At 37.9% G+C, this 12,809-nt stretch overlaps 1 protein-coding gene across 1 annotated transcript; it reads right to left on the bottom strand.

Annotated features, from left to right (window-relative positions):
• Positions 1-789: 789 nt before the first annotated feature.
• On the bottom strand, positions 790-2,664 carry LOC112201666 (mitochondrial fission 1 protein A). Its single transcript, XM_024342577.2, has 5 exons — positions 2,491-2,664; positions 1,720-1,858; positions 1,455-1,579; positions 1,212-1,275; positions 790-1,120 (listed from the first exon to the last, which is right to left on the bottom strand). Exons 1-5 carry the CDS (start codon positions 2,581-2,583, stop codon positions 1,035-1,037), a joined length of 507 nt encoding a protein of 168 aa, XP_024198345.1. The 5' UTR covers positions 2,584-2,664; the 3' UTR covers positions 790-1,034.
• Positions 2,665-12,809: the final 10,145 nt, after the last annotated feature.

The following is a 12,809-nucleotide window of genomic DNA, read 5'->3' as shown; positions in this document are numbered from 1 at the left end:
TAACTAAAGTGAATAAGAGAGTTAAAGTTGAGTAACCAAAATGATACTTAGAAAGTGAGTGACCAAAGTGTTGAACATGTAAAAATTGAGTGGTCATTTGTGATATTCTCTCTATTTACAAATAAAGCCATTTATAAGTATTTGTAAAAACAAATATTTTGATCATTCTGGTTGGTCTTCGCACCGCCTAGGGGAGATTTTCGGAACATTACCTGCACCTATCTATGGTACTCAGGCTTATCTAAAATAAAAATAAAAATAAAAATAAAAATAAAAAAGGGAGAGATAAACTGGTCTCGCAGAACCAACAAGTCTGTAACTATGGAAATCCACAAACCTGACGTCTACATATTGAAGTAGCCTTCCCCTCACCAAACACAACCCAACCAAGAACCAGCTTTGATTGTTGGTAAAACCAATAACTACTTTCAAAACCTAAACAAGCACTGAACTCCAAATTATATTCAGAATATAGCCAGTACCATGCCAAACAGTCATCAACACAAAGCAAAGATGTATAAAGAGATGGGTATTATAATCCAAATTCTTGAGCAGAAGGTAATCTGAATATATGTGATGCATCTGATTAATAATAATAGTTACCAATATCTAGAGTCTAGACCTTGGTTGTTGCCTGGGTCAGAAGCAACAGCGAATCCTTGCACATGTCTTTGGCAGAAAGTGAACCAAGGCATAAGCAAACTCAAACAAATAAATTTCCCAGCTGTTATAGCCCTAAAGGTGAGGCAAAAACTCATCATGTTGACATTTCTTTAAAACATACAGAACTTCAAGCTGGTGTATATAAACTAGCATTCATTTAGAGCCTAATTCAGCAAGTCATTAAGTTAAGAAAGAAAACTCATCATGTTGACATTTCTTTAAAACATACAGAACTTCAAGCTGGTGTATATAAACTAGCATTCATTTTACATCTAATGTAAAGTTTTATGAACAGGGACTAGATCGGTCAAACAACAGAATTCAAGAAGCATGTTCGTCTGATACAGTTTAAAGATAGGTGTAGGGTTTGATCACTTTTTCCGAGCCACGGCTGCAGCAATTCCACCAGCAATGAGTCCAACAGCAGTTGCAGCAATACCTATCCCTATCGCACCATCTACATTTAAACCAAATGGAGATAGAATTGTCAGCTGAGCTATACAAACACAAGCACGAAGAGGGAGAGAGAGTTTCACTATTATTTCTACCTCTTTTGATCCGGTCTTCATTCATTTTCTTAAGGGTCAGTGCCTGTCTCCATGCAGGTGCAATCTACCAAAAAACAAAAATTGATCTAATGAAAAACTTGAAAACACTCTCGAGGAATTTAGGGAAGAAAAACCAACAACAACAACACCATCTTCATTTTCTTAAGTGATTTCAAAGTACATACTCGTGCAGTATGCTCTGGATTGTTTACAATAATAAAATAAAGTAACTATATACCATACCATTAAACACTGTTCAACAAGTTCCCTACTCTTAGAATAGTCACCACTTCTGTAATGCCCAACAGCAAGAAGATATACAGTCTCTCTCAATTGCAGAGGGCTGCTATTAGCATCACTTACAGAAGCTGCAAATCACCAATATCAAGTCAAAACTATGAACAGAAATAATCCCTACACTCAGCAACAATAAAGAGGTGAACTGCCCAAGTAAAAGTTATCATATACACAACAGAAATTTGCAAAGTTCACTAAGGAGAGAGAGAACCTTCAAGCATTGCTATTCCACGTAGCACATCTTCTGGATGCCTTGAATGAACAAGAGACCACGACAGTCGCATGAGACATTCTTTGAAAAACTCATCATTGGAACCTTTCTGAGCCTCAGCAACTTCTCTTTCGCATCCCTGTCATAGCATACATTCAGAAGCATGCAATCACATAAAAACCATCTTATTAGTACAGTATGCAGCGTGACCCTGTACGGCAATACATACTCATCCAAGCGTATAAAATAAATTCTAAAATCCTTAAGCTTCTTTTCTTCCCACAAATGCCCAGACGGCTGCGTTAGAGTACATAGCAACGCAATTTTCTCATGAAACACACAAAAAAAAAAAAAAAAATTAAATAAATAAAAAACTATAATTTCAGGGAGTGCATCAAGAAGTCAGATCTAAATTGCTTATCGAAATCAGAAAAAGAGAACTATGTAGAGTTGATTCTTACTTCTCAGAGCCTATAACTTGCTGAAAGTCCCTCTCAGAGGGGAGGGGAGAGATTTAACAAATTTATTATTGTTACAAAAATCAAAAATAATTGGAAGAAGTAACCAAATGATTGTAATCGAAAGCGAAATAGGAAAAACAAGGGCCAATCACAAACTTGAAGCTAGTGATAATACCTGACAAACCAAATCTTAGAGCAGAAAATCGATATTTCGATAAATTAATTTTCTGAAAACTACGAGGCAGTTCAAACTCAATTCACATGGATTATGAGAGAAAAAAGAGAAGAAATGGTAAGGAAAAGTAGTTACGGCGATGATGTCGCGCTCGCACCATGGGATCTGTTCACTACCAGTGAAGAAATTGCCAACCGACTCAAAGAATTTCCCAATATTCGCCTCCATTTTCGTTTCCTTCGTTCGCTTCAGCTTTGGGTGTGGACGACGGAAGGCCGACTATCTATTTAGAGCTTTTTGTTTTCTTTTCGCTCAATTCTTAAGGGCTAAGGCCCAAAACAAAAATGCTAAAAAATAATAATAATAAATAAAAGAGAGAGAAAGATGGACACAGCTGTTTTATATATATATATATATATATATATATATATATATATATATATATTTTTTTTTTTTTTTTTTTTTTTTTGAAAAAATCATCCAAACAGAGTCTGAACTTTGCTCGACTATTAACTTTCGTATCTATGTTTTTTCAAATATTAAAATGGTACCTGACTATTTAAGCCCGACTCAATTTTCATACCTAGCAACAGTAAAAATGTTAACTCCGTTAACTGTTGAAGTGTATTTTTGTCCTTTCACTATTCATCTTCTCCAAAATTCTCTGTCGTCTCTCCTATCTCTCTCTGCAACTTCACGCTTTGTTCTCTCTTCTGGTTTCCTTCTCTGCACCACCCTCGCATTTGGACCAAATTCTTATGTTGCAACCTCCCCATCATCAAAATCTCAGCCATGAATTCTCTCAACCCCTGTCATGGTTCATACATTTCAGTGCTATCTCCGCCTTGTTCAACCAATTCCACGGGAACCCAAAAGCCAATCTTTTGAAAAGTCATTTGTAGCCTCACTCAACTCTTCATTCGAAAATCAATGCGGTCGAAATCGTCACTCATCTCCATCCTCTCCTTCTTCTCCACCAAAACCATCACCAACACCTCACTATTTTAATCAAGTTAATTGTCATCCCTTCGTGTTAATCAAGTCTGGGTTTTGATTACTGTTACTTTGGATTACTGGGTTGGCAATTGTTTCTTTATATATATGGATAACTGGGTTTATAATATATGGGTTTATGATTACAAGCTTATTGAATCAAACATGGGTTTATAGCGTCGGCTTCAATTTTCAGGGCTAGGACATCTACAATGCTCTTGCCAATCAATTCTTCTCCTCCTCTCTCGTCACCAAATCTACGAGATGCGAAAGCAGGCCAAGCTCAAAGTTGCCGTCTCCGAGCTCAAGCGCCCCTGGGAGACCGCCGTTCCAAATCACCAAATTAGTAGAAAAGAACACTTCAATTCAGGGTTAATTTGATGATTAATATTCATCCCACAATGGGGGTATATATACAAGTACAAAGGAGTAGTCTAACTCTAATAGGAAACAATCTTTCCATAATTACAGGATTTTCTATAATTACAAGATATCCTAATTAAATAAGAATCCTAATTACATATTTACAGCGATTCTACACTCTCCCTCAAGTTGGTGCATAGATGTCTATCATGCCCAACTTGTTAATCGAGCTTTCGAATATCTTCATGGACACTCCTTTAGTGAGAACATCAGCTAATTACTCCTCTGAGTTTACAAATGGAAAGTGAATGACCTTTCTGTCAAGATTTTCTTTAATAAAATGATGGTCAACCTCCACATGCTTTGTTCTATCATGCTGAACTGGATTATGTGCAATCTCAATGGCAGCTATATTATCACAATGCAAATCCATAAACCTTTTAAGCTTGTAACCCAGGTCTTTTAGAACATTACGGATCCATAACATTTCATAGACTCCATGTGCCATACCTCAAAATTTAGCTTCTGCACTTGATCTGGCAACGACTTTCTGCTTTTTGCTACGCCAAGTGACAAGGTTCCCTCCAACAAAAGTAAAGTACCCAGATGTAGAACATCTGTCAGTTTTATCACCGGCCCAATATGCATCGTATATCCAACAACTTCCAATTCATCTTTTTTCTCAAACAGTAACCCTTTACCTGGCGCCATCTTCAAGTACCTCAAAATACGAAAGACTACATCCATATGCTCTTCACCAGGACAATGTATAAACTGGCTAACAACACTCACAACATATGAAATATATGGTCTAGTATGTGAAAGATAAATCAAGCTTCCTACAAGACATTGATACCTCCCTTTATTAGTTGGAACTTGACCAGGATAAATAGCAAGTTTTTGATTCATCTCAATTGGTGTCTCCATTGGTCTGCAGTCCAACATCCCTGTTTCAGCAAGTAAATCAAGGACATACTTCCTTTGTGAAAGCAAAATCTCCTTCTTAGACCTTGCAACTTCAATACCCAGAAAATATTTCAGTTGTCCCAGATCCTTCATTTCAAACTCCTTTGACAAATACTTTTGCAATTCATTCATCTCTTTCGGATCATCTCCTGTAACAATCATGTCATCAACATACACAATAAGAGCTATAATCTTACCATTCTTGCGTTTGATAAACAAGGTATGGTCAGAATTGCTCTGTCTGTATCCAAAGGCTTTCATGGACTTTGAAAATCTTCCAAACCAAGCTCTTGGAGATTGCTTCAGACCATACAAAGATTTCTTCAATTTACACACCTTGCTAACATCACTTGGGTGATTCTTAACACCTGGGGGCATATCCATGTATACTTCTTCCTCCAAATTCCCATTAAGAAACGCATTGTTCACATCAAACTAGTGCAAGGGCCAATCTTTGTTTGCTGCAAGTGAGATTAGAATCCTGACAGTATTGATCTTTGCTACATGTGCAAAAGTCTCCTCATAATCAATCCCATAGCGTTGTGTATATCCCTTGGCAACCAACCTCGCTTTGTACCTATCAATAGTTCCATCAGCATTAAGCTTCACAGTAAACACTCAACGACATCTTACAGTCCTTTTCCCAGCCGGCAGAGGTACTAACTCCCATGTTGCATTCTTTTGAAGAGCTTCTAATGCTTCATTCATCGCCTTTGTCCATTTTGGATCCGTCAATGCATCCTGCACGTTACTAGGAATAGATAAAGTAGATAATTGATCAACAACAAGTACATATGACCCAGACAACCTATGGTTAGACATGTAATTAGCTACATGATATTTAGCTTTGGCTTTAATGTCTGGCTCATATTATTTCTTAGGAATACCCTTGGTAACCCTCTGTGATTTCCTAGAATCAATATTATCTACCCTAGATAATTCATTCAAAATTAAATGTACCTAAGGAGGAACATTCGCAGCGGATTCTTCAGTTGATGATGTAGAGAGGGGGAAAAACTATGACAGATGAGAACTCTGAATTATATTCTCTTCATTAGGTGTATCATAGTTGGGTTGGTCAATGGGTAATTCGTTAGCTTCTGACTTTTCATATATTCCAGGACACATTGAAGCATCGTTGTCACTTTGGGGATGCAAACTGACATCTTAGCGTGATGAGTCTGTCTTGTTCGACATATCATGATGTCGGCTCGGTTCAAGGGATGGTCCTACATCGAATCTGTCCTGGTAAGTTGGGGATCCCACTGGTCCACCGCCATTAGATTCAATGTCCCCAGATTCTTTTTCTTTTTCATTTCCTACTGTCTCAATTTCAGTTTCGTTGTCAACTGGTGCTGGAGAATTTTCAACTCCAAATCTCGATTCCAATGCTTCTAATTCTTCAAATTCTTCAAATTCAAATAAATCTCGAGGATTTCCTTCACGACCTCTCTCCCTCTGAAGGGAAGACTCTGAAACTCTCCTTGAATAATAAGGCTCGGATTCACGAAAAGCAACATCAAAAGAGACATGTATAGTGCTAGTAAGAGAATCATAATATCGATAACCCTTCTGGAATTCACCATAACCAACAAATATACATTTACGGCCACGAGGATCAAGCTTGTTGTGTTGAGGCTTGGGAATATGAATATAAGTTGTGCACCCAAACACCCGAGGCTCCAAATTAGGCATAGAAGGGATGGTCAAAAGTGTATGAAGCTTCTGATGAGGATTCTGAAACTCAATCACCCGTGAAGGAGTACGGTTGATAAGATATGCTACTAATTTCACTGCTTCTCCCAAATAGGACCGAGGTACATTCATGCCAAATAAGGAAGCACGAACAACTTCCATCAACTGTCTGTTCTTCCGTTCTGCTAAACCATTGTGTTTAGGAGTATAAGAATTAGAGGTTTGATGACGAATTCCATTTGACCGGCAAAACTCAATCATAGCGCCATTCACAAACTCTCCACCATTGTCAGACTGAAACACTCTGATGGATTGTTGATACTGAGTTGCCACCATTTTGTAAAATTTGGTAAACATTCCAAATACATCACTCTTATTCTTTAGTAATAACACCCATGTCATGTGAGTGCAATCATCAATAAACGTTACAAAATACCGAGCTCCAGAAAGAGAAGGAATTTTCGCAAGACCCCAAACATCAGAGTGAAACTTCATAAAAGGAACATGACTTTTATTAAGACTTGGTGAATATGAAATACGGTGACTCTTAGCCAGTTCACAAATGTCACAATGGAAATCCAAATCACTGACAACTGAAAACAAATGAGGTTGCAGCTTCTTAAGATAACTAAAAGATAGATGACCTAAACGGTGATGCCATAACCATACAGCTTTCTTCATATTCTCTAACCCGTTGATCTGATTAGCTTGTCCCAAAAGATGCTTCTGTTTCTTTCCAGTCTCTATCAAATCCAGGTAGTATAATTTCCCCCTTCTAACACCATAACCAAGAATCTGCCAAGTCAGAATGTCCTGAAGCACACAGAAAGACGGATAGAAGGTCACAATACATGCAAGAGGTAAAATAATTTGACCAACAGACAGGAGATTATAAGTTAGTGATGGAACAACTAAGATAGATTCAAGGGTTAAGGTATCAAATAAAGCAATAGAACCTTCTCCGGTGACGGGACTTAGAGTACCATCTGCAGTAGAGACAATATTTTGAGGGGAACGTCTAAGGTTTTTCAAAAGACTAGGGTCATTTGTCATATGGTCATATGCACCTGTATCAATTATCCATATACTATTAAAAGTAACCTTACCCTTCATACCTGACCCGACTACATTAGCGGAGGCATTGTCTATGTAAACTTCCTCTGTACTATCGCAGTTTCTTGGTGAAGTCCCACCAATCAGGGTAACCAATCACTTCATAGCATCGCACCTTGCTATGACCTAATTCTCCACAGATAATGCATTTTTTGTTTGTGGTTTACCTAGAGGACAGCGTGGAGAAGGTCCTGAGAAGCATGGAGGAGGACCCTGTTTGCGTTGAGCCATAACAGAAAATTCAGTAGTTACTGAATGCCCCATAGCTTGTTTCTCTGATTGCACCATTGAGGAATTCAGGATTTTCGCAGGATTGGATTTTCTAGGGTTTCAAGATGGATATGGATGTTTTGTTAAAAAAAAAAAAAAGCTTTTTTTTTTCTTCTTCTTTTTCTGAAAAAAAGGTAGGGTGATGGTGATTTGAAATTCAGGGATGGTTTGATTTCAACGGTGGTGGTACGCAGCGGTTTGTGGTGTTCTTCAAGATTCAAAGGATGCAGCGCAAGTTCAAAGGATTGAACCTGCTCTGATACCAAGTAGAAAATAATACTTCAATTCAGGGTTAATTTGATGATTAATATTCATCCCACAATAGGGGTATATATATATATACAAGTACAAAGGAGTAGTCTAACTCTAATAGGAAACAATCTTTCCATAATTACAGGATTTTCTATAATTACAAGATATCCTAATTAAATAAGAATCCTAATTACATACGGATTTACAGCGATTCTACAAAATTCAACCCTTTCCCCAAAATCTGTTTCCAAAAAACACCCATCACCACTAAATTGACCTATAATTGAAAGCTCAGGGCTTGAACAAAGAGAACCTGAATCAGAATCAAAATCAGAAGCAGATTCTACTACAACAAAGTCATTTTTCTTGCAGAAACTAATCTTCATGAAAAGCAACTTTCTCATCCACAAAATCATGTTCTTGAGACTTCAATTGCTCCTCTTTATCCGAATGAGAATCTTCCCCAAATTGTTTCTTCTCTGAATCCTGATGAATTTGAATGTCTTCATGAAAACAATCTTCTGTGACTAGTTGCTTAACACTCTTACTTCCCGTCACAATGGAACCAAAATTTGAGTTATCAGCAGATTCTTCTTTGACAACAAAGCTCACAACTTTTTCTTCTTCTTCTTGAACACATTCTTTGGTAACCAATTGCTTAATACCCTCGTTTTCAATCACCATGGAACCACAATTTGAGTCATTAGCAGATGCTTCTCTGACAACAAAGCTTGCAACTTTCGCTTCTTCCTCATAGAAACTAACATTCTTTTTGGCTTGAAACTCGGTACCTTCTGCTGCTAAATTTCACGGGTAGGAACTCACTCTCTTTGTTGGTTCCAATAGAAGAATGACCACTAGCATTCACTTTCTCCATTGCTTCTAATACAGCTTTAGTCTAATACTCAAATTTGAAAACAAAACTTGGCTCCGGCGTCTCTTTTTCATCTTCAACATCATAGTACTTTGAATCATCATCGCTTTTTGAAACCTCAGACTCAATGTTTTGGTGCATAGCTGCTGGCTCAATTGAAGAACAAGACTTCTACACCAGAGAACTCTGTTCTTTATCAAACCTGCAAGACAAACGAAAAAAAAAACTTTATTCAGTGTCGAATATAGTAATTAAGAAACACTCGAATCAGAATTTACATACCTGACAAAGATTGAGCTGAAAAATCTAAACAGAGTGTGCAAAATGGATGAGACAAAAGCTGAGAAAGGCCTAGAAAGAGGAGACATCTTTTTTTTTTTTTTTTTAAATTCAATCAGAAGAACCACCCATGTTCATCAAATCAAAGTTTGTTTTGATTTAGTGCAACCTTGTCTGAAATCCATCGATCACTTTTATATATATATATATATATATATATATATATATATATATATATAGCTGGCAAGTTAGGAGAAGATTAATATTGAAAGGACAAAAATATTCTTCAGAAGTTAACGGGGTTAACATTTTTACTATTGCCGTATGAAAATTGAGTCGAGCTTAAATAGTCAGGTACCATTTTGATATTTGAAAAAAGAGAAAAATGCACCATCAGTGCCTCAACTCTTGTGCACCGGCCAAGTTGATACCCAAACTCTCAGTGCTACCAATGTGATACCTGAACCCATATTTCGCTATCGACGAGGTACTTCCATCAGATTTTGCTAACGGCTCCGTTAAATGTGTGAGGTGGCAAGCACGTGGGCCCTAAAAATGCCATGAAATGACTTAAATGACCCTAGAATTCTTTTTTACAATTTTTTCTCCCCGCTTCTCCTCTCTTCTTCTTCTTCTTCTTCTTCCTCCTTTGTTCAGTTGTTGCTGGTTGCTGCAATCTCAATCTTCTTCCAAATATTCTTATCTAAAATTTCTACCACATCGTGATTGCTTCACACTTAGTTTTTATGAACTTCATCCCTCAATTCCAGTAATTGTTCATGTCATGTTCAAGTCCTTGAATCCAATCCAAATCATCCTCTTTTTTTTTTTCTTTTTTCATAAGCCTGACTTCACATACATAACCCAATGGCCACAACCACAGTGACCCATACAAACAACTCAGAGACTCAAGCTTAAAACTCATTCCAATTACCACCATCTGAAAATTCTCCGGAATCACAACCCAATTACCCAAATTTCCAAATTAGGGTTCTGAAAGACGATGGCCACCTCTGGAACAACCCGTATTCCCGGCCACCTCCCAATCGATACTAGCCGGAAGATGACGATGACACTATTGACAGCGATCTGGACAAAGAGAATTACGACCAAAATGACGTCGTCGTGGAAGAGTAGTACCAACACTACCCGCACAACCTAAATCGGAAGGTGTATTTGGAGAAGTCGAATGGGCTTGATGAGATGAGGGATAGTCCAGGGGAGTCAAAGACGGATGAGAGGAGAATGAGAGTGAGTAGAATGGGTTTGGGTTTGGGTTTGGGATTCCTCAAAATTTCACCTCCACCACCATCAGAGCCACCTAAGAAATCTCCCCCACCTCCACCAGCAAATCCCCCTGAAACATCACCACCGCCTCCACCAACATCATGGCCCCCTAAAACATCACCACCGCCACCACTAACATCAAAGCCACCCAATCCACATACCTTCGCGCCCAGGGCATTACCCACCCACTCACTCTTGCCTCCCTCGTCGGAGCCGTCTTCCATTTCCCTATGAATCTTCTGGTAGTCAGGAAGTTCTGGCTCAGCGTCGTCGGCGTCGCGGTGTAGAATTTTTTGGTGTTGGTGTTCCTAGTTGCATAAGTCTGGGCGACTGGGCTGCACGTGCCCACGTGGACGACACCGCTCCGGAAGTGCTTGACCGGCTGGAAGTCGTTGCTCCGGCTGGCAGCGCCAAGTTGCGTGTCCGTTTGCTTGGAATGGTGGTGGTACGAGATCATGATCGTCTTGGCATGAGAGCCTCTGCCCTTGGAATGGTTGCTTTGGATGAATCTGAGAATGGAGGATAAGTGGAGGTTTTGATCGATTAGAATGCATTTTAGGCCAAAAGACGTGTTTGCCCCTTTTTTTTAGCCCATGTGCTTGGCACGTGACTTTTTAAACGGAGTTGTTACCAAAATCTGACGGAAGTACCTCGTTGATAGCGAAATATGGGTTCAAGTATCACATTGGTAGCACTGAGAGTTTGGGTATCAACTTGGCCGGTGCACAAGAGTTGAGGCACTGATGGTCCATTTTTCTCTTGAAAAAAACATAAGTACAAAAGTTAATAGTCAAGCAAAGTTCAAGTGCTGTTTGGACGATTTTCCTTTTTTTTTTTTTCTTTTTTTTTCTGTTTCTTTTTAACAACACAACCTCCTACCTTCGAAGCAGAGACTTATGCCACTAGACGAAAAGGTAATGAGCTATTTCTTTTTGGGGAGTGAAATCACACTCCCTAATTTGTAATCTACACTCTCTCTTTCCTTCTTTGGTCAAAATTCTCATTAAAAGACAAAATTTAAGTTACTAAAAAATGAAACATGAAGTGTGGATTGTAAAATAGAGAGTGTAGATATCACTTCCCTTCTTTTTCTGTTCATTTCCATGAAGGAATTTTTTTTTTCTTTTCTTTTCAAGGAGAAGATGATAATATATCAAAAGATAAAGATTACACATCACGTTTTTGTAAAATAATCCTTCAGACATAGCATATCACCATAAGAACACAAACATAGAAATATCAAACAGAGGCCAATGATTCCGGAATACTTACTTGATGAAGAAGATGCCATTGTGTTGATGCCGATAACTTGATCTTCTACCTTTCTCCAATACTCTCTATAATAGGGATAGTATATTGCTAATGTGTATTGTGAAGGCTGGGACCATGTTATTTATAAGAGACAATGCTTAAGAATCCTTACCCATTGAGGAATCCTAATTGCATATGGTTAGTCTCTAATCTGCAAACATTATCAGATATTATGCTTATGTGAATATTACTTCACACCTTAATTAGATTTCCACAAATTACAATATTTATTCACTTTCCTAATTGTAATATGATCCGAATAGTAGTCAATGTATAAACTTTAATTCTTGTTCTTAAGTAAACTCTAAATGCATGTACTTGATGAATTATGTGTTATATGCAAGTCCAAATAAAAGCTTACAGTTTTACACTTTTTTGGAACATATCAGAAAGAGGCATAACCTTTAGTGCAATACTGTATAACCAATGATTAAAAACCTTGCACTAGGGATCTAGAGCTTTCTATGTCGTCGTTCTACTTAAAACGAGAGAGATTAAACAACATTTTCTTTCTTGGTGTTTGTGACTTTCTTTCTTATGCGAGACAGACTTACCGTTCAGCTAGACTTTAAGCCTGCTCAGGCTCTAAAAAATAAGAATTGTGTCCTGCTGGTGTTACCTGCCAAAAAGTATAAGGTAAGACGTCCCCCGGTAGGGAAAAAAAAACCCAAGACCAAGAGCTTGAAACCTCACAAACTCATTATGCAGATTGAGGCTAAGAAGCATACTACTCGGACCTTTGTTGCAGTGGATAATTCTCCAAAAATGAAGGGCATGGAGGTTGTATCGTGGGGATACTCCTTCCTTTTAAGGGGTTTCTCTGGGAACATGAAAAAATTAAAGTTGGTTTTTTAGTTTGTTTCAAAGTCTTCCCTCATAGTATCAGCCTTTCCTAGCAAAGGTTATGTTTGATTCCTTTAGGATTTTCTAGTCATGACTCAATTTTATCACAGCCCAATTGTGGATGAGTCATTGTGTAAAGTTACATACTTTCACACTTTAATGGATTGATTCTTCAAAAAAAATAAAAATAAAAAGATAACTCGACCAG

Source organism: Rosa chinensis, chromosome 5, assembly GCF_002994745.2.
Source record: "Rosa chinensis cultivar Old Blush chromosome 5, RchiOBHm-V2, whole genome shotgun sequence".
Classification (NCBI taxonomy): Eukaryota; Viridiplantae; Streptophyta; class Magnoliopsida; order Rosales; family Rosaceae; genus Rosa; species Rosa chinensis.
Note: the sequence above shows the minus strand (reverse complement) of the source record. Positions and strands in the feature narration are given on the sequence as shown.

Coding starts and splice junctions, on each gene's coding strand:
- LOC112201666 (XM_024342577.2), bottom strand. CDS start 2,583: ATGGAGGCGAATATTGGGAAATTCTTTGAGTCGGTTGGCAATTTCTTC. Junction 1,580..1,719: donor TGGAATAGCAATGCTTGAAG/GTTCTCTCTCTC, acceptor GGTGATTTGCAG/CTTCTGTAAGTGATGCTAAT. Junction 1,276..1,454: donor TTGTTGAACAGTGTTTAATG/GTATGGTATATA, acceptor GTTTTTTGGTAG/ATTGCACCTGCATGGAGACA.